The sequence below is a fragment of the Antechinus flavipes genome, chromosome 1 (assembly GCF_016432865.1).
Source record: "Antechinus flavipes isolate AdamAnt ecotype Samford, QLD, Australia chromosome 1, AdamAnt_v2, whole genome shotgun sequence".
Classification (NCBI taxonomy): domain Eukaryota; kingdom Metazoa; phylum Chordata; class Mammalia; order Dasyuromorphia; family Dasyuridae; genus Antechinus; species Antechinus flavipes.
This window is the reverse complement of record NC_067398.1, coordinates 646,864,466-646,890,786: the sequence shown is the minus strand read 5'-3', so window position 1 is coordinate 646,890,786 and position 26,321 is coordinate 646,864,466. Positions and strand designations below refer to the sequence as shown.

The window sequence follows — 26,321 nt, the reverse complement described above, 5'->3', positions numbered from 1 at the left end:
TGACTGATTCTATCTTCCCTCACTATTCCTTTTCTTTAAAAAAAAATTTAAGCTTAAATATATATTCAAAGAACAGAAAAGAAGATCGTACAAGCTTTGTATTTTTGAGAGAAATACTGAAAAGCTGTGTTTCCACGGTGTTGCAAGCTTTGAGGTAGTGTGGGATAGTGGGTACCATTTGACCAAGAGGTTTTCAAAATGTGAGAGAGGCTAAGGTTAAGATTCTACAAAACAATTCAGTTATCCATAGAAGCCTTGACCAAATAAGGAATTAGGGAGCTCGGAAGGCAAACTTAAGATAACAGCAGACCTAGCCCAAACTAGTTGTAGTCAGTAACCTCATTTGACCAAATCATTTTTGTGTTTGCTTACTAGGTTAATTGAATATTAAACAACACACCTCAGAGAAGGAGTTCTCTGCCATTTTTGAACATTTTGGGACATAAGATGAGGGAGGGGGAACATGTTTATACATAGTTAGGGGGAAATATAGAGGGAGCATATCAGAAAGATTTTAACCCAGAAGGAAATTTACTAATCCTTTCTCTGAAGGGAGGGACTGTGCTAAATAAACAAGTATAAAGCTTCTCTTGCTTCTGTGCTCACGGCTCCCTCTTCCGGAAGACGAGTGGAGTCCACTTCTGGCCAGAAACGTTAATTCCTTAAGATTCTTTAATAAATTTTGGAGGTCTGATTTTCAGTGTCAAGAGTGTGTTGCCAACGGTGCCTTCCTGCTTCAGCCAAGCTTGGCTTGGCTGCCCTCAGTGAGGTGGTGATGGCGGCTAGCCTCTTTTCCATACAACAGTTTCCCTGAACAATTGCTTTGGGGACTTTCTAAACCTCTAGTTGACCTCTCTTCAAAGACTTCAGCCCTCTGAAGTCATGATTGCTTATTGCGTTGATCAAAGTTATTTCATTTATTGTAATGGGGGAGGGGGTAAGAAGGAGGTTTGAGTAGAGGGAAAGTTTGAAGGTCTGTCATGTCTGATGGTTTTTGAATTACTGCTGGCTAAGATTGTATAGACCGCTGGCTTGACTTCCCCCCAGCTCCTTTTTCTTGTAGCCAAATTACAGCATCTGTGGAAACAACCTTATCCTCCCGTCATTCCTGATAAGGATTCCTACTGACTTAAAGACATTTCTTATCATGGCATCTAAACTTGGCTCAATATTATAAACGATCAAGATTTGAGGTTTTTTCATTGTGGAAACAAAACTTTACAAATATTTACTTTTCACAATACCGTAATATTTATTCAGCCATTATCCAACCGATAGGTACCCACTTTTATCTCCAGTTCTTTCCTACAACAAAGGGTGCTGTTTATATTTGAACATCTGGTCCTTTCCCTCAGTTTTTGACCTTTTGGGGATGCGTGCCTACTAGTGACATCACTGGGTCCAAATTCAAGCACAATTTAAGTGATTTTTTTTTGGGGGGGGGGGGGAGAGGGAAGGTGTTTTTTAGTTTGGCCGCTATCCACTCACAACTCTTGCCAGCAATGCAAGGGTGTACCAGTTCTTCCACGCCCCCTTCAACAATGTCGTTTTTTGCCAATGTAGTATTTCCTCTTCCTATTCCTCCTCCTCCATCCATCTGCCCGTTTCCCCAGCCAGCTGTTCTCCCTTCTAGTCTAGTTCATCCCAGTTTCAGCAACAGACACGTCAGAATTTTCCAGGAGGGTGCAAAACCTCCGCAAACGTTAAGAGCTTTTTTGGCCCTCCGAGAGGCAGGTATACAGACCTCAGCCAATCAGGAGGCGAAGGGTTATGGCGTTACGAAAATGACATTAAGAATGACGTATCCAATGTACCAGGCAAAATGAGTGTGTAAAGTGAGACCCGTAGGGCGGAAGAAAAAGGGACAACCAGCTAATCCGCAAAAAGGGTGGGACTATGTTCAACGATCCCCGGAGCCTGGGGGTGGAGACCTTTGCAGCAAAGTGAGAAGGGAAGAGTGATCGAGGCCGAGGGTCGGAGAGCAACTCAGCCAATCGGCAACGGCGGAGGGGACTGGCGGGACCAATAGGAGGGCTCGAGAGGAGGGGCCGGTGAAGCAGTTGACGGCGGTTGGCAACGGTTGGAGCCTGGCGGGGCTCTCTAGCGGGGGTTATGATCCCCGCCTCAATTTAACGATTGGAAAGTAATGGCCGGAGCAGCTGCTGCTGCAGCAGCCGCAGCAGCAGTGGCAGTAGCTACGGCGGCCTCTTCCACCAAAGTTTCCGCTTCATCGACCCCGCTTCTAAATTCGCCTTCCACGATGTCGACTAACACCATCTCGCCCCCGATTTCCATATCTATGGGCCAGTTACCCTGGACCGCGGATTCCCCGATGCAGATCGGCTTCGTGGGTGCAGGCCGTATGGCTGAAGCTATCGCGATGGGCATCATCGTGTCAGGTAGGGGTCGCAGGAGCGGGGCCTAGGGGCGAGCTACAGTTTCATTCTCCTCTCTCTCCCCTCCCCCCACTCTCCATCCTCCTCACACACCCCACCCCTCTTTCTGGTCCCCGAGCGCGTCGGTCCAACCTCGGATGGAAGATCTGGAAATCAGTTGACCACACACTCGATGTAGACAATCCGACCAAACTTCTCTCCAGCGTGGGGGAAGCCCGCTCCTTCCCAAAGCCCACTTAATCACAGACTCTCAGAATTGGAAGAACAATAAGCCCTTCAATAAACTGCCGCGTGGCCTTTGATTGAAGACTTCTTTCTGAGCCAGTGCCAGTGAGAAGCCCCTCCTCCTGGGACAGCCCATTTTACCACAACGGGGACAGCTCCAGTTGATGGTTAGGAAGTAAAATTGATTGAGGTCAGATGCTTACCTCTTCAGTTGCAGTGCCTCTTACTGGAATTCTGCTCCTGTGCCTGGACACAGTACAGTGGATTTGTCCCTTCCCTAACCCCTTCCGCAGCCCAGTGTCACGCTAGTTTTTTATTGTTGCTGTCTCCTCCTGTGCTAGGAATAAGGAGAACAAAAAGAAAGTCACAGCCCTCAAGAAGTTTACGTTCTCCTGCAAAAAACGCAAGATGTATGCAGATCAGAAAATTAGAGAAAATTTGAGGAGGGAAAGAGCAACAACAAGTGGAGTGGAGGGGTGGAGAAGGAAAGAAAGAAGAAAGGCTTCCCCTTGCGAGGTGTAATCGGAGCAGATCTTCAAGGAAGCTAGAGATTCTGAGGGGCCCGAGTTAGGAGAAATGGCAGATAGCTGTGCAACGGAATGGAATTAGTGGTGGTTTAGCGAGAAGGTAAAGGAACAACAATATGAAGTAAGTCCAGAAAATAGTGGAGTTAAATGATGGAGGACCTTAAATAATCAGTATAAGAAGTTTGTATTTTATCCTAGAAGTAACAAGGAGCCTCTGAAGATTTTTGGATAGGGAAAAAATATATGGTAATATTTATTTTTTTTTTAATACCTATGTTTTAAGAGTTTTTCTGTCAGCTAGGTTAGGTCCGCTCCTAACCTAGAAGATAGGTTAGGAAAAAGGGAAACAGATCCTGGAATCCGATCATTTTGGAAGCTATTGTAATAAAGATAGTGTCCGTGTGTTTAAAGAGAATGGGACACATGTTAAAAACTAATTGGAAATTGGAATAAGGGGAATGAATGAGGGAGAGAAAAGTTAAGACTGGGAAACCACAGTTATTGAAAGGTGGCCGTACTTTTTTTTTTTTTTTTCCTGAGGCAATTGGGGTTAAGTGGCTTGCCCAAAGTTACACAGCCAGGAAGTGTTAAGTGTCTGAGGTGAGATTTGAACTCAGGTCCTCCTGGCTTTAGGGCTGGTGCTCTATCCACTGCACCCCCTAGTTGCCTCAGGTGGTGGTACTTTTAACAGGACTAGAGAAGTTTAGAAGAGGGAACCACATTTTTATACTTGTCGAGTTTGAAATACTGATCTAACAATCCAGCATTTGATAATAGGTTTGAAGGTCAGGAGGAAGACTAAGACTGGATACAAAGATTCCGGCATCTTCTACATAAAGATGATAACTGAACCCAAAGCATTTATAATTAATCACATCTCCCGGAAGGCCACTAAATCTCCCAACTCTTTTATAGATGGACTGCTGGCTAGCCATATCCCATCATGTACTTCTGAAGCTTATTTTTCAAACTCAAATGTTAAGATTTTACATGTTAAAATTCATCTTTGATATGACCGAGGGAACTAGATAACCCCAATTGCCTCAGGAAAAAAAAAAAAAAAAAAAAAAAGACTTGCCCAGGATCACACAGCTAGGAATTAGATAAAATTTAATAGGGATAAATAATAACAATAACCATTTATACAGTGCTCTAAAGTTTGCAAAGCACTTTACAGATATTTCATTTTCTCCTCACAACACTCCTGAGGGGTAAGTGCTATTATTATCTCCCTTTGATAAATGAAAAAACTAAGGCAGACTGAAATTAAGTGACTTCCCTAGTGATACACACCTGGTAAAGGTCTGGGGTAGTACTTGAATTCAGGTGGTCTTGACTTCTGACATAGCAATCTATCCATTTCACTACCTGGCTGCCTTTTAGGAATAAATATCCCTATGAAATTTTTCTTTCCCATGTTGAAATCTACCTCTTGTCTCCTTCCATTGCTTCTAATTCTGCTCTTTGCAGATATGCTTGGTCCCTCTTCAAATGGTTTTTCAGTTCTGACCCATGCTGTAGTAACTGAGCAAGATAGAGATTAGAGACAAATTCAATAGTTTATTAAATGGAGAAAGAGACTGGGATCCATGGATTCATGTTGGTCCCAGGGCTGGAAGAGACTATCATCTCAAAGAATCCAGGAAGGAATGTCTATAACCTAAAGATATAAAACCTTTATCTCATCAACTATTTAAGAGGGAAAGGTTATATAACCTGAGGCAGAGTAAATGAGACTATGGGGAAACCAGTCAGGACATCAAAAGAGAACTGCCACAACATTCCACACTCTCTCTTTTCTAACTATTCAAATCTTTGAATTACCTTCCTCAGAAGGTCTTAGCACCATAATTTTGAACGATCCTATATGAAGTAAATAGACCAAATAAAAATCAAAATAAAGCTAGAACAATGCAAGGACTTATGGCAAGGTCAAATCTCTCCCTTATAACCCCAGAATTAATCAGCAATACAAAATTCTTTATTTCAATCACGTTAGATCCTCTGCAGTTGGGGAGTGTATGGACAGTTAGATCTGTGGTCGTTTGTGCATGACTCAGCCTCTGTTTACAGAGCAGCAGGGCTCAAGACAGTCATGCTGCCCATTCAGAGGGGCAACCAGCTCCAGAGGATAAGGGGGAGGCTTGGAGTAGCTCCACCTGTCCCTGCCCAGAGGAACAGACAGGGCTGCAGAAAGGATCAGATTTCTGAGCAGATTATGCACAGTTAGACCAAGGCAGGCAAACCCCAAACTTTTAGAGGCCCAATATCAACTACAAGGTCCTTTAAAGTACGCTGAAATGCTAATTAAGGGTCTGGGGTAACAGGAGTGGAGAAATAGGTCAGAGAGATTGACAGTCCCAAGATAGGTATCCAATTTCTGGTTGTTTCTAAAAAATAATCCCCAAAACTGAGTCTGCCAGGGCAATTCCAACAGAATAAGGCATTTCAAAGTTAAAGTATAACCAACAAATCATAGTCCAGTAAATTTAAGCAAGGAGTAAAAAAGAATAGAACTGTTTAAAGAGCTTAAAATTAAATCTGATAGGGAGTAGGGCAGAAGTGCCTAAGGAAATACACCAGTTTCCCTAATTTCCTATTTCTTCCTCCCTTTTTTTTTCTTTCGGAAAGGAATTATCAAATAACTATCCCACATATAAGTCATATACATATGCATATATATAAACAGACTAAAAATCCCTCAAACATAAGAGCAATAGTTACGCAAGTTTAACAATTTATATCCCAAGTCTTAAACACACAGTAATACAGTTAGAATTCTAACAAGTCAACCACTTTCCCACTCCCCCATATCAGTCCAAATTACATCAGGAAAAGCTGCTTCCTGCTGAAAATGGGCGAAGATGTTCAGTTCAGGGAGGGGGATGGGGATTGTGTGGCATGTTGACAATTAAAGCTTGATCTAGATCCCAGAAGCAAGTCAATATATCTCTAATTTGACCAAATCTAGAAATAAAAACAAATCTAACAAAGAAAACTTAGAACAGTCTGAGATAGAAAGACTGGTCCACAAGGACTGCTACAATTCTCTCTCTCATTAGTTAAAAACCTTGAATATCCAGACACAATATCTAGTAACCTATTGATGACCAGACTAAATACTTATTTGCTCAAGTATTTAGAATATAATGATTACAGATAACCAGATTGGAAACAGCAAGGTATGACATAATTAACAATTTCTCATTGACCATTGCTCTGATTATAGAAATCAGTTAGTTACAGGAGGAAAAAAAAATGCAGTGACATATTAACTAGAAACCCAAGAAATTTTAACTCCAATAACAAATCCTAAACAAATACCATAACCTTGTGTTTATACAAAATGGTTTGCTACTTTTAGCCAAGAACCAGGTAGCTATAACTTGATAAAAAATTGTCTGGAACAGTTTAGAGGGAGGGGGGAAGGAGACAATTCCATGTGACTGCCTTCCCCCTCCACCCCCACCCCCCACCCCCCAAGAAAGGCAGGGAGGGAAGTCCAACTAAACTTCACTCCAGGTTAACTAAATCTTCCAATAGCTGAAGTAACAGCGGATGGGGGGGCTGAGTTTAAATATTTACAAAAGATCCCTACCCTGTGTAAAAAAGATTTACACAGTGGGTGGTGGAATTCCATAAAACCCACATGTCCAGGAGAGCTGAATTTAAAGTATAATTTACAATGTTATAATAAAGGTAACAAATAGCTTTAAATTCCCAATAATATAAAACTGCTTTTCCTATCTCATCAAACAATGAAACAGCATAGTTTCTCTCTTTCTGGCCCCATGTGGCCATTATTCCCAATGGACTCTTCCTAAGCGTGGCCAGAGTTGAAGTTTTCAGAAAAGTCAGATCCCTTTTGCTACATACTTTTGCCTAATTAGAGGCACATGATCCTTTTCAGGCAAGTTAACAGAATTTTATAACAAGCTATTGTTCTTTTAAGATCTTATCCTTAAAGATAACTAATTCTAGCCTGCATAGGCCACAGTAAAATATATTTCCAAATTTAGAATCATCTTTAAATTCCTAATCACATGTTTTCTCCAGCTGGAGTTCAGTATTGAAATAACCAAATCCCAAATCATTGTTCTTAAATTTAACAGAGCTCTTAAGTTAACAAAACAAACAAATTACACAGAACACAGAACACAACGAGACTGTCTAGCAGCCATTTAACAGACAAAAAAATCACACAGGCTGTCCACCATCCATTTAATATTTAACACAGACCAGGGGCTATCTGGAAAGAATAGTCCTGAGGGAAGTTGTCTGCTCCAGTCTTCCCTTCCATAATCCAAACGGACCCCTTTTTTTTAGCCAGATGATGTCTTTAAAAGACACCCCAATAGTCGGGTTCGACACATAATCAAGGCTAAGCAAATGGTGTCTTTAAAAGACACCCAGATTTATTCTCTGGAATGCCCAGAGTTGTGCCAAGTGGGCAGAGAACCAGATGTGTCTTAGGAGATACCCAGGTAGGGTCCCCTGCGTCCAGAAGACCCTACTCCCAGAATTTATGCCTGTCAGCATTTCATAATTTTGGGAATCCAGATGCTAGCATACCAAACAAAACAGGTCTTAAGACATAACCAGATGGTACCTCAAAAGGTACCCAGACAGACTTAACTCTCCTGTGGCCGAAATGGGGTGTCTACCATCAGGCTGTTGTGGCTGGAAACTGCTTTCTTTCCCGGAGGCTCAGGGGGACCCGGCCTCTCCAGGCCAAGAATTCAGATCCGCAGCCACCCTGAGGCCCAAGGCAGAGACCTGAAAGTCTTTTATCTCCAATCCTGCTCATTTTTTAATTATCTTGCTGGGGAGCCTCCAAAATATAATGCTGGAGAAACTTGAGTAAGACAGAGATTAGAGACCATAGGCTTCCCGAGACTTCCAAAGATGTTTATAATCCCCTCATGTAGAAGATGTTACTTGAAGTGAGCCTTAAAGGAAGAGCCTCTAATGGGGGAAAGGAGAGAGTGCTTCCTAAACACAAGGAGAGCCAGTGCAAAGGCAAAAAGATGGGTGATGGGGTGTTTTGTGTGAAGAGAAGCAAAAGGGCCAAGTTAGCTGAACTACAGAAGGCAAGAAGGAGAGTAATAGAGAGAGAGTAATGTTTCTCGCTTCTGGGGAAGCTAGAAAGATAGGGCCAGTTTGTAAAACTTTTAATGCTGTGTGGGACAGTAGCAACCATTAAAAAACCAGAAGTCTGTGAGTAGGTAGGAAAAAATTTATTTCTTTCTCATAAGAAAGGATGTGTAGTCTCAACACACAAAGCATCATTTTAGAGACACATACAGGTGAAGGGCATTCCTTTTTTTATTCCCCATTCTCCTAGTTCTTTCCCCATTGGCTGGGGGTTCTGAGGTACAGTGTCTAAAAATGAGGTAAGAAAGCTTGAGTCTTATCAAATGTAGGGGGCATTTCCCATTCAGTCAGATTTCAACAAGTTCACATTATATTGGAGGTAAATACCATGTACACAGATAAGTAAGTATATGCAAAGTAAATAAAAAGTAATTCAATGCATCCTGAAAATTTACCCATAACTACACATCAAAAACCTAACAACCTGGCATTTTCTAGTCTTTTTATACTTCCCTTTATATACTCTTTGATCCCAACATGTTGGCTTATTAATTCTTGAACATTCACACTGCTATATTTACTATTTCTTGCACACTCCCACTGATCTATTTGATATTTCTTTATCACCACCTTCATCGTCACTGTCTCCTCATCAGTTGTCTATGGTTCTGGATAAATACTGGAACCTTATCCATTTCTCAACAAAGGACTCTTTAACAACTTGTCTGGGACAGGTAGAAACAGCAACAAATTTACAGGAGTAACAGTGCTGTCTACTTCCCTACATTCCTATAAGGTTTCCCTCTCGATGTTCCTAGCAGTATGCCTTCACCTTTCTATTGTTTGGAAATGAAAAAGCAGATTCTCTGTGAGCAAATCTTAGTATGAATATTTTAAACCCTTTTACCTGGATTCAACTAAGAGGAAATCAAAAGTATAGTCCTTAGAGGTTCTCCTTTATATCATAAGTTTCACTGTTAACAAATTAGGGCAAAGTAACAGTTTTTTCTCAAATTAACAGTAATATCAACACGTTTACAATAAATGACAGTTAATGAAAACATGCATTCTTTGCGCTTTTAAGCACTTTGCATATTTCCATAAGTTTTTCATTTTTTCCTTTTCTGATGAAAAGATCAGTCATTGGAAACAAAATAATTACATGCTAAATTTTTACACAGTAGAGTCAAAATTAGAAAGGTACCAATTTCAGTTAGCCCTTCTTTGCTTAATGCAAAAGTCTTTAAACTGTAGAAACAGCAATACTAAGGGTCTAGGGTTTCAAGTGAAGTTTGTTCCTCATCAGGTTGTCTCTTTCTTCAGTGGCCTGACTGGGAGAGTTCTAGGTTTGGAAATAGAACTCTTTACACTAAATATAAAGTTTTATAACAGCTGACAAACTCATTATATTCAAAGATGTAAAAGTGCTTTTTGTTATTTTGCATTGTTTTCCAATATGCAGTTAATAAATGAGACAGTAAAAAATTCTGTTGTACATCAGTTAATATATAATTTATCCATTTAACTTCCACAATAATTCGTAGTCAGACAAACATTATATAAATTATTTTTATAGCAATTTTTCAAAACCCTCTTAATTGTCATAGCCTCCTATTTTATACTGTTAGGGAATTCTCCAAATCAGAGGTCTTAATTCTGAAAAGTAATTCTTCTCACCTTCAGTAATTTGCTTAGAGGTCAAGAAATCTAGAGGCAAGACTAGTTTTTAAAAAAGCTTAATTAGTATTAACTCATGCAAAGCAACTTGCCCAACATACAGGGTTTTATATGGGGATAGCTAAGTAATACCGGGTTTTATATGGGGACAGCTAAGTAATACAGGGGATAGAACAATAGGCCTGGAGTCAGGAAGAACTGAACTCAGATCTCACCCTAGATATTTTATACTAGCTGTGTAACACTGTTTACCTCAGCTTCCTCATCTACAAAATGGGAATAATGATAGGGTTGTTTTGAGAATCAAATGAGACAATAATTGCTCTGAGTATAGTGCCAAATAGTGCCCAATAAGACAAAAAGTATAATTAGTTGCTTTTGTTATTTTCCATTGGTATAGGGGTGACATTATTACCAGGTACCTAAATGGATGCTTTTCTTATTTGGTAGATTAATAGTGACAGGATGTTAGATGATTTGGGGAAGAATGTATTAACCTTGGGGATAGAACTTTAGGATCTCAGGAATTGGCAAAGATAGATTTGTTCCCATAGGATAATGCATTTCTCTGAGGTTAGCCATCAAAATATCCTGGTGTGGGGCAAGAAATCTAGGTGGAGGCCTCCTTCAGGATCAGGCCTGTCCTTTCCTAGCTTGCCAGAGGGCAACCACAGATCTCTGCTTCTTTGATTTCTAAGATTACTTTTAGTGGGGAGATATTTTCCCCAAACACATTCTTCCACAATACATACTGAGTTCTTTGGGCCCAAAAGTCTTGGATCAATTATACTATCATGTATGACATTAACTGGCTTTTGATAATATCAATTTTTTCAAACTATTTTTTTTCAGTTGCGAGTGACTGAAAAATCTTATTTCCTCTTATACTTAAGCAGTTTTATCATCTTAAGTTATCCAGCCTATTAAAAAATGAATATTATACAAAGCTTCTCACCATCATATTCTAGCACATAAAAGATAGGACCAGTTTGGAAAAATATTAAAAACCTCTTTTTTAGTTTCTCTAGAAAATTGAGAAATATTTCTCTAAAATCCTTTCCAGACTTCTGGGGAAAGCCTTTTTCTTTGAAAAAGTGGGTAATAAGTTAGAGCAAAAAATAAAGGGGCTTTTGTTAAGAAAATGAATTAAAAGGATTGTCCCAAAATTTTATCAAAAAAACCCTCTTGTTCACACACATCTTTTTCTTCTCCAAGGAGAAATAATTTGACAAATACATTTACATTTCACTATGTGCCAGGCACTGTGCTAAGTGTGTTTTATAATTATTTCATTTGATCCTTGATAACAATTCTAGGATATAGAGGGCTAATTCTCCCCATTTTTCAGATGAAGACACTGAAGCAAAAAGAGATTAAATGACTTGTCTGGGGTCATATAGCTAATAAGCATCTGAAGCAAGATTTGAACTCAGTTCTTCCTGACTCTAGGTCTGACACTCATCCACTGTACTACCTACCTTGAATTGGTTTTTGATTAGCAGCTTATTAGTGAAAAAGATATTATTGGAATATAAAAGATTCCCCCTTCCCCCCCTTTTTTAAAACTCATTGAGTGAAGGAAATGATCCAGGAGGAATGAAATAGTGACTTTATTGCTCAGTTTTGGGATATCAAATGAAAACTATGTTTTAAAATTTCAAGATGGCTTTTCAAGATTCCTATAACTGTTACCTAAAGTCATTTTGCTAAGGACCAGAGGTACAAAGAAAGGCAAAAATAGTCCATGTCCTTAAGGAACTCACAGTATAGGGGAGATAACATGCCAACATCTATATGCAGGATAAATTACAGGTAGTCTCAGAGAAAATGAACTGAGATTAAGGAAGACTGAGAAGGATTGCTTGCAGAAGGCAGGACTTGAAGTAAGCTAGGGAAGCTGGGAGGTAGAGAATCCCATTTGTGGGAGACTGCCAGTGAGAACTTCATGAAATTGGGAAGTGGAAGTGTCTTATTCTAAGAACAGCAAAAAGAGCAGTATCTATGGATTGAAAACTCATGACAACTCAGTTTCCATTTCCAACACAAAGAACTGCTACAAATATTTTTGCTCTGTGATCTCTTTGGGATACGATCCAGGAGTGACACTGGGTCAAAGGGTATGCATTTGTGTGTGTGTGTGTGTGTGTGTGTGTGTGTGTGTGTGTGAAATATGAAGATTCTCAGCTGAAAACATAGGAGAGAAAATTCTGAGGAGACATGAAGAAGTTTGGAAAAGCTGTTCTGGTTGGTGGGATAATGATAATTAGGAGAGTATAAAAGGGCTGCTTAGCAGTGGTGCAGATTGAGTTAAGATTATGTGTCAGTATAATTTTATGATTTTTCTCCAGCTTTGTTTAGCATTTAGCAAATAAGAGACACCAGATAGCACGCGGCAGGAATGATTTTGGACTTGTGGTTGGCTGGACAATATCTTCAGTAGGAAGAACAGGCAAGAGTAAATTAGAACGGATTCTTTTCATTTTCAATCTTTACTATCCTGAGCCTTAAAGACCCTTGCTTGTTTGGTAGAGGTTCTTAGACGACATGTAGGTCCATGGAAACTATGTACAAAATTAGATATAAGGTAATTTTGTCATAGAAGATAGTAATAACTAGGAGAACAAGGAGAGGTTTCATGGAGAGGGGAAAACTGTAGGATTTGGGGACTTAGCCAAACACATTTTATCTGTGAAGTGAGTTTTGTGACTACAAGTTGGAAAGGATTTACAGGGTGGTTTCAAAGGAGAGTACTCTGGTAAATACTTGTTATGTGTAGACAGGGTCTCATAAATAGTGCTGTATATAAATTATAACACAAAAATATTAAAATATGGCTCTTGCCCTGAAGGAGCTTTCAATCTAGATTCACATATATGAAAACATTTAGTCATGTCTGAGTCTTTTTGACCTCTTTTCTTGCAAAGTCACATTTCCTTTTCAATTTACAGATGAGGATTTGCCCAGGGTCATAGAGTAAGTATCTGAGGCCAGATTTGAATTCATGAAAATGAGTCTTTCTGACTCCAAGCCTGACATTTTTCATTGCACCACCTAGCTCCCCATAGGAATGCATTAGTAACCAAATAAGGCATTCTATGATTAAGAGCTTTTATTTCATCCTCACAATAATCCTGGGAAGTAGGTGCTCTTATAGTGAGGCATCTGAGTGATAATAACAGCGTTAATTAAGCTCACATCTCTGTAGCACACTATAGTTTACAGTGTAACTGTGTGAGGTAACTAGTACAAATATTATTCCCATTTTTAAAATAAGGAAGCTGAGGCTCACAGAAATGGTGTCATAGTAAATAACAGAGCCCGAGGTCATAGGGTTACAGATTTAGAGTTGGGAGGGACCTTTGAGCTCATCTAGTTCATTGCCCTCTTTTAACAGAGGAAGAGACTGAGATGGAGAAAGGTTTAGTGTTTTGCCCAAGATAATGTTTTTTGGTAAATTAAGGGATTTAGGTCCAAGTCTTCTGACTCCAAATCCATCATTTTTTCCACTGCATGACTGCATTGCAAGATTAGTGCTCTTTCATACCACATTGCTTCTCAGACTTTCAGTTTGTTACTGAAAGCATGTGCACACCTCTTATCCCAGCTCCTGGGGAAGTTGAAGCTGCTCTCTTGACCCCAAGAGTATTAAGATGAAGTAAGCTACACTGATTAAATGTCCATACTAACTTTGAAATCAATTTAGCATCTCCAGGAGAAGGAGAACCACTATATTGCCTAAAGAGACACAAACTCACATATACTAGAAATTGCTAGAAAAGGAATAAGTGAGAGCACCCAGGCTAATCAATAGAGGATTAGTTAGGGCTGTGAGTGGTCCCTGCTGAGATCCAGTTTTATTTTTTGTTTAAAAAAGTTTTTTTATTGAAGTTTTTTATTTTCAAAACATATAAAAGGATAATTTTTCACCAATGACTCTTGCAAAACCTTGTGTTCCAATTCCCTTCTTTCCCTTACCCCCTCCCCAGATGGCAAGTAATCCAATATATGTTAAACATGGTAAATATATGTAAATTCAATATAGGCATATTTGTTTATACAGTTTTCTTGCTGCACAAGAAAAATCAGATCAAAAAGGAAAAAAAAATGAGAAAAGAAAATTCAAGGAAACAATAACAAAAGAAGTGAAAATACTATGTTGTGATCCATACTCACTTCCCACAGTGCTCTCTCTGGATGTGGATGGCTCTGTTCATCACAAGATCATTGGAAATGGCATCAATCATCTCATTGTTGAAGGAGGGCCACATCCATCAGAATTGATCCTCATATAGTATTGTTGTAGAAGTGTACAATGTTGTCTTGGTTCTACTCACTTCACTCAGCATCAGTTCATGTAAGTCTCTCCAGGCCTCTCTGAAATCATCTTGCTGATCATTTTTAATAAAACAATAATATTCTGTAACATTCATATACCACAATTTATTCAGCCATTCTCCAATTGATGGGCATTCACTCATTTTCCAGTTTCTGGCCACTACAAACAGGGCTGCCACAAACAGTTTTGCACATGTGGGTCCCTTTCCCTCCTTTAACATCTCTTTGGGATATAAATATAAGCCCAGTAGAAACACTGCTGGATCAAAGGGTATGCACAGTTTGATAACTTTTTAAGCATAATTCCAAAATGCTGAGACTCGTCTTAAAAAAAAAAAAAAGTATTGAATTACTTTGAATCATATATTTTTATTATGATGTTAATGAACATCAAATAAAATGAGCATTGCCATAATAAAACTACAACCAAAAAAGAGGATCATACCAGAAACTTTGAATCTCTTCAAGAGATATTCATTGCTAAAGGAAGCCATCAGTAAGGAAAAGTCCCCATGTCTTCCAAAATATTTATGGTAGTACTTGTGATAACTAAGAATTGGAAACAAAGTAGATGCCCAGCAACTTAGGAATGGCTAAACAAATTGTGGCATGTGAATGTAATGGAATATTACTGCTCTCTAAGAAATGATGAGTTTGATGAATATAGACAATCATGGACAGACATATAAGCTCTTGCAGAGTGAAGCTGATCCAAGAACACATTTAGTGACTCCAACAATATAAATGGAAAGAATATAATGCTCAAGCAGAAACCGGAATGAAGAGAGATCAGAAAACAGTGTTAGGAGGTCCAGGTGTTACACATTGCACATATTTGCAGTTTTTTTCATTCTATCAGTCAATTGTGCTGACTTTTTCCCCCCTCTGTAAAGAAAATACTGTTTGTCATATGGTTGTCATATGGAATGACTGTGGTGAGGAAAAGAAAGGATATTTGTTAATAACTTTATGATAAAACAAATTGATAAAATCTTCAAAAAATATGGACAAGGTATCATGCTAGTTGTTGAGGAAATTAAAGCATAGGAGATACTTGTCCATAATCTCTAGATGCTAGTTCATAGTCTCTTTGAGGAGATAACATTAAACAGATAAAGTTAAATCATTGTTATCATCAAGAATTCACTTTTTTTAGTGCTGTAGGATATTCAAAAGATTATCCAATCCTTACTCATGTCTGTGAAGTACAGAAAGATGGTATTTCATTTTTACATTTGACAGATCACCTGATTTTTCCATCATCCCATAGGTAGAGGGATTCAGATGAAAATCGTGTGACTTCTAAGGCCACTTTCCATCCCATGACATTGTCTTTCTGTTTTAGACTACTTTAATCCCAACATTTGAACACTCTGTAAAGACATAGCAATGCTATTCCCATCCTGAATCAAATTGGTGAATATTTACAGTAACTTAATATTTCTACAATGGTTTAAGGTTCCTAAAAGTGCTTTGCTCACAATAGCCATTATTTTATATATGAGGTAACAAAGACCCAAAGAAAGGTGACTTCTTCATGATCACAAAGCTTGCATGTTTCAATCAAGCTTCAAAAATATCTTGATTCCCAAATTCAAGACTATTCCCACTGTGGCAGACTGCTTACCTTACTTAGCTATTGTTATATGACATGGTTTCTAGGACTAAGCTTCTACTGGGTGTATATAAGGCAAATTGTAAAATTTGTAAACACTCCTGTCATTGGTTGGTTGCGATAACTATTGGTTATCATAATAATCAATGATTGGTTGGCCCCAGGCTGGTCATTTCCACTCAGATGTTTTCAGTTCTTTCATTTGTAAAATGAAGTTAGAATGAACTTCCAGGCTAAAGTATGTTTTTTAAAAAATTGTACCAGCAAGTGGCAATTTTTCTTTTTATTTTTTTTTCTGTTTTTTTCCCTAAATGTATAATAAAATTTTAGTTTTCCAATTAACTATTTTTTTCTTTCTCCTATCTTCCTTTTCCCCTTATTAGAAAAAAAAAAGAAGAAACTCTCAACAAATGTGCAAACAAAACCAGATTTCCATATTGACCAGCAGGTGGTATTTTATGATTTGAAACAGGTTCTTATTTAACCCTTTTATGGCTTGGATCCTTTGGTAGTCTGGGGAAGCCCCATCTATGAATTCTTTTTCAATTTTTAAAAAAATTAATAAAACAAAATACAATGAATTACAAAATAAATCAGTTATATTGAATTATTGTGTTTATTAAAATATTATGTTTATTAAAATATGTTTATTAAAATTAAAATATTAAAAAAATTTTTAAAGTTCACAAACTTCAGATGAAGAACCTTTAGTTTAGAATATTGACTGTGGATATACTTGGAAATTGGCACCTGGGATAGATTTTTGGAAACTTCATTGTTTGAAGCCCAAGGGGGCATGATCGCTTCTCTAGAGATAATTTTCTTTAAATGGCTGTGTTGTGTTTTTAATATAACTGGGCCCAGGAACTATACGCAGCTAGTACCTTACCTGTCAGTTATCAACAGAGATTTTTGGTTGAGCATAAAACCTAATTAAAATTCCTTTTGATTTAACATTCTTATTGGAGTCTTTGATCAATAGATTCTTACATTTATTTGAATTATTATAGGAAATTATGATCCATTGAATGCACTTAGCAAAATATTATGTAAAGTTATATTACAAAAGCTAAATTCAAAAGACTTTGATCTGAGGAGGAATATAAATAGATTTATACCAAGAAAAAAAGATTATTCTAGAAATAGTGTGAAAGATGATTTGGAGTGGCAAGAGAATGAAAATGGAAACTCTGTTGAGGCTGGTATAAAATCAGATAAGACTTATATGAACTGATACACAGTGAAGTGAGCAGAATCATCAATATAATTTACATAATAACAATACTGTAAAGACAAACAACCTTAAAAGACTCTAAAAACTGATCTATTCATTGACCACAGAACACTTGTAATTAAACATGCTACCCACTTCCTGTATAATGGCCTCAGGCTATAGATTTAGGTGTATTTTTTGGACATGACCCGTGTAGAAATTTGTTTTGCTTGATTTTGCATATTTTGTTTTCCTAATGGGAGGAAGGGAGAGAAAATAATGTTGTTAAGTTAAAAAAAAAAAAATCCAGCAAATTGAAAGAAAAAAACAACTTTGAAAGTCATAAAAACAATGACTAGAGGAATGACTAACCAGTCATAACTCCAGTGGACCAGTGAAGAAGCTGCTGACCTCCTGACAAAGAGATGATGGTCTCAAAATGAAGAATGAGACATACATTTTTGGACACAGACCATATGGAATTTTGTTACTTTACGATGTATATTTGCTTCAAGAGTTTTGTTTTTATTTTCTTTCTTCTTTCTTATATAAAGGGAAAAGGAAGGGAAAATATGATTAAAGATAAGACTTCTTACCCTTCTCCAACAAAAGAGAAGAAAAAAGAAGAAATCACAGATGAGCTGAGGACAACTTTGAAAGTTACATATTAACATAGTGTATTTGCAAAAAGCAAGCTATATATAGTAGAGATGCACAGCTTTATATATAAAGCCCTCTTCTGTTCAATAACATATATATGGAAATGTGTATTTTATTTAGTCTTTGATAAGTTCAGAATAAAATTTAAAATTTTTTTTAAAAAGAGGTCATTGCAGTGATCTAAAGCTGGTGGTAAATGAGGTAATAATAATACAGAAGGGCAGATGGATGAAAGATATTGCATAGAAGAAATTGATAGGATATGGTAGCAGCTGATGTGAGGAATGAGGGCAAAAAGCCTCTCGGCTTGAATTTAAAATGTAAATTTCTACTGACATCAACTTGAACTTGGAATATTTCAACATCTGTGTACAGATGAAATGGAATATTCCCAACTCCCAGCACTATCAATAGAAATTACTGCTTTATTGAGTCAACTCACTTCTTTATGCTGTTTTTCCTGCCTTTGTATGTATGTGTGGCAAAGACCTGGGATTTCATAGGTCTTAGAGAATTGCATGAATCTCAGAGAAATGGGAAACTTGCCAGTGTCACCCAACTAGTAAGTGATAAGAGGCATTTTGAAATTCTGGCCTTCACTTCAAAGTCAGTATGCTAGCTGTCTATAGCTAGCATTACTGCTGTCTATAATTTGAGGAAGTAACTAACAGTTCTTGATCAGAATAGAGGTTGAATGGTAATGTGGTTAAGGAAAGACCTTCCCTTCACCTCCCCTCCCTGCAAATGAGAACAAAAGGGCAAGAAGGAATCACAGACAAGTTCTGAAAGGTACATGTTGAATTTATTACATCTTTGTAAATAAAAGCAATTGCTACATAACGGATTTAGTTTGATGTGTATCAATTCTCTTACTATGCTTATTTTGTTTGATAAGTTCAGAAATTTTTAAAAAGAAAAAAAACATTTATGGCTATCTTGGAGTTTGTGAGAGAATCAATAAATGATGATCATTTAGCATTTTCAGAATACTTTTACATTTGGTAAAGGTTTTGCAGGGCATAATAATCCTTCCCAACATATCTTCCAAAGCCAGAGGAAACAGACTGGTAGCAGGGATAGTTTAAGTTTTCTTAACTGAGCCAGTGCTTCTAACAGCCTCATCCCAGGCTTTTATGACAAAGCCACATCATTTTTAGAGCTAGATGGAACTGGAAGGTGGAGATCCACTCCATTTTCTTCATTTAAATCTTCTTTTCTTAAATCCATTGTCTTTTTTTGTGCCTCCCAAAAAGCTTGTGAGGATAGGTGCTCTTTTTTTATAGATGAAAATAAGGATATTGAAGATAGATTTAGTGACTTGTCCCTGGTCACTGGCAAATAGCAGAGGTGGAACTCAAACCAAGTCTCCAGGTGATTTGGGCTGCTTTCCCCAACTCTTCCTCATTTTGAATAGAACGAAACAGGTCAAGCAAGGGAAAGACCTTATCCTGAGTTAAACAGTTGGCAGCCGAGTCTCAACTAAAACCAAGTCTTTCAACTAGGTGTAGTTCAGAGCTCATTTCATGTCACCAGTGTGAGATAGAATCTCAACTGTGCTTCAGATAAATCCAGCAGAGACCAGCCTGCCTCACTGCTTTCTTCTCTGGCTTTTACTCTCTTTTTCCAGGAAAAGTGGAAGCTAACAACGTAATGGCCAGTGCTCCATCAGACAAGAACCTGTGGCATTTTCAGGTGAGTTAAAGGCTCTGGGGAAAGTTGATGTAGTAGGAGGAGATTGGCCTTGTTTAATTTGGGGGCCCTGGTCCCCCAAAAAATTCATTGTAGCTTGTTTCTAAGTAGAAGCACAGGCTCCCTGGGGATTCTGATTTTCATTTATATGTTTAGTCTTCCTTATGTGAAGCCTTGTATCAGGAAGTTGGGTCAGGTCTGTGAGTAGGAGAAATTTGTTACTGATGCTCATATCAGAACATCAGGATACTTAATAATTGAAGATATTTCCTTTATTATAGTTAGAAACTTAAATCGTAGCTCTCAGTTCAAAGAAGGAATGGCACAGAAATACCTCCTTGCCATTCTCAATGCACTGGAAAGACCTAAAGGTCTTTGAATCTAATCTTCCCCCATAATCAATCAATTGCAATTGACCAGTCTGCATGGCAGTGTCATGTAGTGGATAGGACTTACGAGTCAGAAAGACTGGGATTCAGTCACCGTTAACACACTGTTCCCATGATCAAATTGCCCAACCTTTCTTAAGTTGCTGAGTTCATATGAGATCAAATAAGTATTTAGTAAATAATTACTATATTGTTATTATATTACTATAACTAGAATATTTTAAAGTTAAAGGCACTATAAAAACGTCAGCTGATTTTCATCTTTGTCACAGAATCTGGGCTGTAAAACAACTCATTCTAATATCGAAGTACTTCAGAACTGCTCCATAGTTTTTTTTGCCACCAAGCCCCACATCCTGCCTATGGTGCTAGCTGAAGTTTCTCCTGTTGTCACCAGGAAGCACGTCCTTGTCTCAGTGGCTGCTGGTGTGTCTCTGCACACCTTGGAGAAGGTAAGTGTTCTGAGCTTTTTTCCCCAAGACAGCTTCCCCTTCCTCCTTCCCCACAGCTTTGCAGCATGAAGACCATAGTCCTGTGCTTTGTTTTGCCCTTGGCCTCTAGAAATGGCTTTAGCCCTGAGACAGGCTCCTTCCCCCTCTGTTTCCACTGTTCATGTCTGGCTGCGGACAGACCGCGAGGCCTCCAAGCCAGAGGGGAGAGAATGGAGCATCACACACCGCACTCTCCATCACAACAAGGCCCTGATGGCTGCCTGTAGCAGAGAATTCACAGAAGGAGGGAGCTGTAATGATTTTCCCCAGAGGTTGGATGGGTAGGACTGTGCCTCAGTCTGTCTGGTGTGGGGTCACTTAAGTTGATCTGAAGCCACTTTGTCCTGAGTTAGCTTTCAATGCACTTGTTTTCTCCCAAGGCTGTCCAGCAGCGGAGCCGGCCATCTTGGAAAGTGTGGTTCGCCCCACACTGTGGGCCTTTGGGCAGAGGCTGGATGACTGCCTAGCGGAGGAGAGGAGAGGGTGTTCTTTGTTAAGGACCTGGGTGGTTACTTCTGACCAGCAGGCTTTTTCTTATACTTTGGAGTCTGAAAGTTTTGGCCCTCTTTATCTTTTCTTTGCAGCTGCTTCCCCCCAAGTCAAGGGTGCTCCGGATCATGCCGAATCTACCTTGCCGAGTCCAGGAGGGGGCAGTGGTGATGGCTCGAGGCCGCCATGCTGAGAAGTGTGAAACTGACTACCTGCAAAAGCTCTTATCTGTCTGTGGTCTGTGTGAGGAGGTGCCGGAGGCCTACATCAACATCCACACAGGCCTCAGTGGCAGCGGCGTAGCCTATGTGAGTGCCGTAGGGCTTTCCAGTGCAAGGCCGGTTTTCCTTCTGTCCGCAAGGAATGCAGGCCCCTTGCATCACGCAGGCCCACTTGCACAAACTGTGGAAGTTGCCCCAGTATTCCATTTGTCCATGTCACCCAATTGATTCCCGATTATCTCTGGGGGATTGTTGGCATTGCCTAATAACACTTTCAAGCCAATCTCTTTCCAAAAGTGCTAAGCTTATTTAGCTGTGATTAAGGATCTGGATCTTATTGGCCAAAAGAACACAGAATAGTGGACATTAAGGTATGGGTTTGAATTGTAACTTTAAGAGACTTGCTCATGTCTCTACCGCCTTTATGTGCCTAGCAAGCATTTTTTAAGTATAGATGTGTGGGCCAGGTACTGTGTTCTAAGGATAAAAAGGGAGAAAATAAATCATCTCTTTGGCCTTGGCTTCTTTCTCTTGTAACATGAAGGTTAATAGGTTAAGTGATCCCTAAGGTTCCTTATATCTCTTTAAATCTCCTGATTTGATAAGTAGATGGCATTTGTAATTAGAGGCATTGGCAGGCAGAGGGTTCACTGTGAGCTGTAAACTCATGCCAGAAGGATCTTAAACTTCTGTGTTGGATTTTGAAATCTTTGGCTTATATAATAAGCATCTATCCCTGTCATTATTGTACAGGTTTGCATGTTCTCCGAGGCTCTGGCAGAAGGTGCCATCAAATTGGGAATGCCAAGTGGCCTGGCTCATCAAATTGCTGCCCAAACACTTCTGGTAAGTTTGTTTTAGCAGCTTGACCAGGACTTCATCTATAGTTTTCTTTTTGCCCAGAAAATTCCTCCTATAGTTCTAAGTCCCTACCAAAGGCTGGAAATAAAAAAGGGAGAAATAATCTTAAGAGTAAAGCTCACAGCCCCAAAGGTGAGATTCCTCTTGTCCCAATAGACAAGTAGAAATGGTCAGTTGATGAAAATGGAGAAGGAAAGCATAGAGTAAGCTGCATTTGTCAGAAGAGAGAGAAGGTCCCAATATACAACATGGCACTTTCCTACACATACTAGCAACTCAGTTAATTGCATTCAAGTAAAATGGGTTAAAGTGGTGAGGGTATAACTGCAAAAGTTAGCAGAGAGTGAGGAAGGCAGTGACTAATTCATCAGATTGTTGCCAAATCAGGGTCTTTTATCACATTCTAACCAGGGCCTCTCCTTATAGGGTGCAGCCAAATTGCTTTTACAAAGTGGACAGCATCCTGCGCAGCTTCGATCTGAAGTGTGCACCCCTGGGGGAACCACCATCTATGGGCTCCATGCCTTGGAGCAGGGTGGATTACGAGCTGCTGCAATGAACGCCGTGGAAGCTGCCACCCGCCGGGCACAGGAGCTGAATAAGCAGTAGGGATCCTGGGCACCAGCCATCTCCTTCCCCAGTCTTGCTCCTCCTCCCTGGAGGTTGCAAGAGCTAACAGTGTGGGTGAAGGGAGAGACCTCTCAGCTGTGGGCAGAAATCTCCTGCTCAAACCAGCTGGCATCTTTCTTCCCTGGGCACAGGACCCTTTCCTTGAAGTGTACCCTAATCATTCCTTGTGTCCCTACACAAGGACTCCAGGTTGATCTGCTTTTAGGCACATCCTCTCCATCCTGGGATATGTATGGACACATACTGGGAGGACAGCTTTCCCTTTCTCTCTCACTAGACTTGCCCCACTCTGCTCATAGATTTTGTGTGGGGCAAAATGAATTCCGGATTGGGATCCCTCCCAAGGATCTAGTGGGAGAGGATAGTAGCTCAGCCCTTTACATTCCAAACCCTGCTTCCCCAGGATCTTTCCAAACAGGCAGGAAACAAAAAGATCCCCAAGTTTATGCACCACTTGATTTTATGTTGGCTCAGCCTACTACAGCTCAAGCCTCAGTTTTTTTCATCTCCACCCAGGAAATTTCGAGGCACAATCACCTTAATAAAGCTCCATGGGTCTTGTTGCTTCTGATTTGTTTGTCTGCTTTGTGTAGGAGCTAAACTTGCCTTGGGCAAGGGAAGGAGAGGAGGGTTTCTCAGTTTCTAGACCTACTGGGGCACCTTCCAAAAGGGTCAAGCTCCTTTTAAAATTATCAGTGGTTGGACTAGGTGATTTCTGAGGTCCCTTCCAACTTGTATTTACAACAAGAATTTGTCCTGTAGTTTTTGCTTTTTAAGTACATATAGTTATGGAAAAAGAAATGGTCTAAGGGTCAAATAACCTGGGTTATATCCTGATTTCTTCCATTTGCTATTAACCATGTGATCTTAGACAAGTTATCACTTATGCTTTCTTTCCTATAAAACTGGACTAGATGAGCTAAAAGGTTTTTTCCAGCTTTTTTACTAATTGGAATCTTTGTTTCTTGAGTCAAAATCTGCCTCTGCAATAACCACTCATATCTCTTAGTTGTGCCTTCAGTCTTAAGAGCAAATCTAACTTCCCACCTTACTCGTATACTTGGAAGATAGCATCATTCCTCACCATTTCCTCCAAGTTTTCTTTCTTTCCCCATCTTCAGTTCTTTGAATTGGTCCTAGTACAGCATCCTCTCTAAGCATACCAGTTAATATTTTCTGAACATGCCATAGTAAATATCCTTCCTGAAATCTGTGTTTGAATTGAATCTAATATTCGAGATAGGTTCAGACCAAGGTTGGGTATAACAGAACTGTTACTATTTTGAGGCAGTTGGTGAAGCAATGGATAAGAGTGCTAGGCTTGGAATCAAGGAGGACTTGAGTTCAAATCTGGCCCTTAGATACCAACTCTGTGGGTGTCACTTAAATTGCTGTTTGCCTTAGTTTCCCCATCTGTGAAATGGGGATAATAAAAGCACCTAACTCCCATTGTGAGGACCAAATGGAATATTTGTAAAATGTTTAGCACTTTATTTTTCCTTTATATTATTTTTGGCCACGTATTAGTGTTAACATAGCTTAAATTTGAGTTAGAATTTTCATTGCTCACTCGTATTGAGCTTGCAGTCTACTAAAATCCTGATTTTTTTCATACAAACTGCTGTCTAGTCATTTCTCCCCAATTCTATTGAATTTTAAAAATCTAAATGTAAGACTACATGCAATCTTATATTTGTCCCATCATTCTAACTTGTTAAGATCTGTTAAGCTTCTGACATTCTTGTACAAAATGTATGTCCAGCTTTGTATCTTTAAATTGGTAACGTGCTCTGCTTTTAACCTCTTTACTGAAAAAAATTACTGAATAACATGGAACTAAACATATGACTTCATTAATCATTAATCACTGGTTGCATTGAAAAAGGCAGCAGGTGAGAACCTCTCTATTTCTCAGTTAAGGGTGAAGTTCAGTGCATGTTGAAGATTGGGAAAGAAAACTTTTTATTTCCATATTTTTAGGTTGGGAAAGCACTTCCTGTGTGCTACTATGTCAGACTGACAATGCAAGTGTTATTATCCCCATTTTACAATTATTTGCCAAATGTCAAACAGCCAATGTCAAAACCAGAATTTGAACTCAAATCTTGTGCAGTCTCAGGGTTCTATTGGTGCAAAGAGCTCTGGATTACATTCTGAGACCAACATTCAGATCCAAATTCTGTCTGGCCATGAACTGTTTTATCTTTTGACCAGAGAAACTAATGGAGTCAACTTTGTGTCGCAGTACTTGACGGAGGAATCTCAGCCCCTAACTTTAGCCAGCAGCTTAAACATATTGCCATAGCAAATCCACAAATCAAGCCTGTAAGAAAGTAGTACAAACTGAGAATGGAGCTATTGGCTATCAGTTGGGCAAAACTGTAGTTCTGAGACACTGAGGCCTAGGAAAGATTTTGTAGCTAGAAGATAAATCATTCTACTTTCTAGCTTTCAACTTAGTTGGGCAAGTCACTTCTCTGGGCCCCAGTTTCCTCATTCGTAAAAAGGACTGGACTAGATTAGAGGTTCTAAAACTCCCTCTTTTTTTTGGTATCATGGATCCCTTTGGCAGTCTGGTGAAGCCTGTGCTCCTCTCCAGAATAATGTTTTTAAATGCATAAAATGAATAACTTTATAAAGAAAATCAATTATTTTGAAATGTAGTTATCAAAATTTTTTTAAAAAAATTAATAGCCCTCTAGCTTTAGAATCTCTTCTTCCAGCTCTATCCTCTGTCCCTAAAGTGGATATGAATAATGAGGAATGAGGAATAATGAATGAATGATGAGGAATGACCAGTTTTCATCCCATTGCTCACTTTGGGCTAGGTGAGAATATGATGTGAAATAAGATGACACAGTATATGTAGTGCTTTATTTGGAGGCAACTATGTGGCACAGTTGATAGAGTACTAGGCATGGGGACCCAAGTTCAAATCCAGCTTCAGACACTAGTGTAACTACCTGGGTAAGTCTTTTAACCTCTCCCTCAGTTTCCTCAACTGTAAAATGGAGACCTTGGAGAGGGAATGGCAAAACACTTCAGTATGTTTTCCAAGAAATCCCCATAAAAATCTTGAAGAATTGGGGACAGCTAATATATGACTTCATGCTCCTTGGAACTCCTGGGATAATTCTTGCTGGAACTGGATAAAATGAAATACAAGAAAAAGTATGACAAGGTAAAGGAAGTGAGTGCAAAAAAAGGAAATATGGTAAGTGTAAGAATTTTTTGGTTTGGAGAAGAAACCCAAAGGAGTGGTTTGATAAGTGGTTTGATATTTGTTAATATTAATTGTGCTTCCTTCGTGGAAAAGGATAGGAATAGGAACTGGGCTTATTTCATTTGTCTAGGGGAACTCCCTAGTGAGGAAACTCCTTCTCCAGATAGAAGTAGGCAATTTCTCTGCAACAATGATGTCAAATTCAAATAGAAATGGAGCTCACTAATCTTTACATAATGTGAATCACATTATCATTTTGACTTTTCTGAATAAACATTTCTAATGAGTTTAAATACTTGAGACAGTCTATTCTATTGTTGTGGGATAGTCCCAATGATTGGAAATTCCTTCATTAGTCCAAGCTGAGCATTTCCAACTAATAATTTTTTCCCATAAATCATTGCTGCATCTTCAGTAGCTACACAGAATAAGCTTATCTTCCTCAAAACAGCATTTTCCCCCAAACACTTGCAGAGAACTATCATGTCCCTTAAGTTCTCTTTGCTCCAGCCTTACCATTCTTGTAATTTCAAACAATCCTTGCATAACATGGCCTCTGGTCCTTTACTCATTTGAGTTATCTGTC

At 39.0% G+C, this 26,321-nt stretch overlaps 1 protein-coding gene across 1 annotated transcript; it reads left to right on the top strand.

Moving 5' to 3' along the window:
• The first annotated feature begins 1,270 nt into the window (after positions 1 to 1,270).
• Positions 1,271 to 23,083, top strand: PYCR3 (pyrroline-5-carboxylate reductase 3). The gene is made up of 6 exons (XM_051971222.1): positions 1,271 to 2,399; positions 19,370 to 19,434; positions 20,093 to 20,272; positions 20,896 to 21,108; positions 21,775 to 21,867; positions 22,309 to 23,083. The coding sequence occupies exons 1-6, from the start codon at positions 2,147 to 2,149 to the stop codon at positions 22,489 to 22,491; spliced, it is 987 nt and encodes a 328-aa protein (XP_051827182.1). The 5' UTR covers positions 1,271 to 2,146; the 3' UTR covers positions 22,492 to 23,083.
• Positions 23,084 to 26,321: the final 3,238 nt, after the last annotated feature.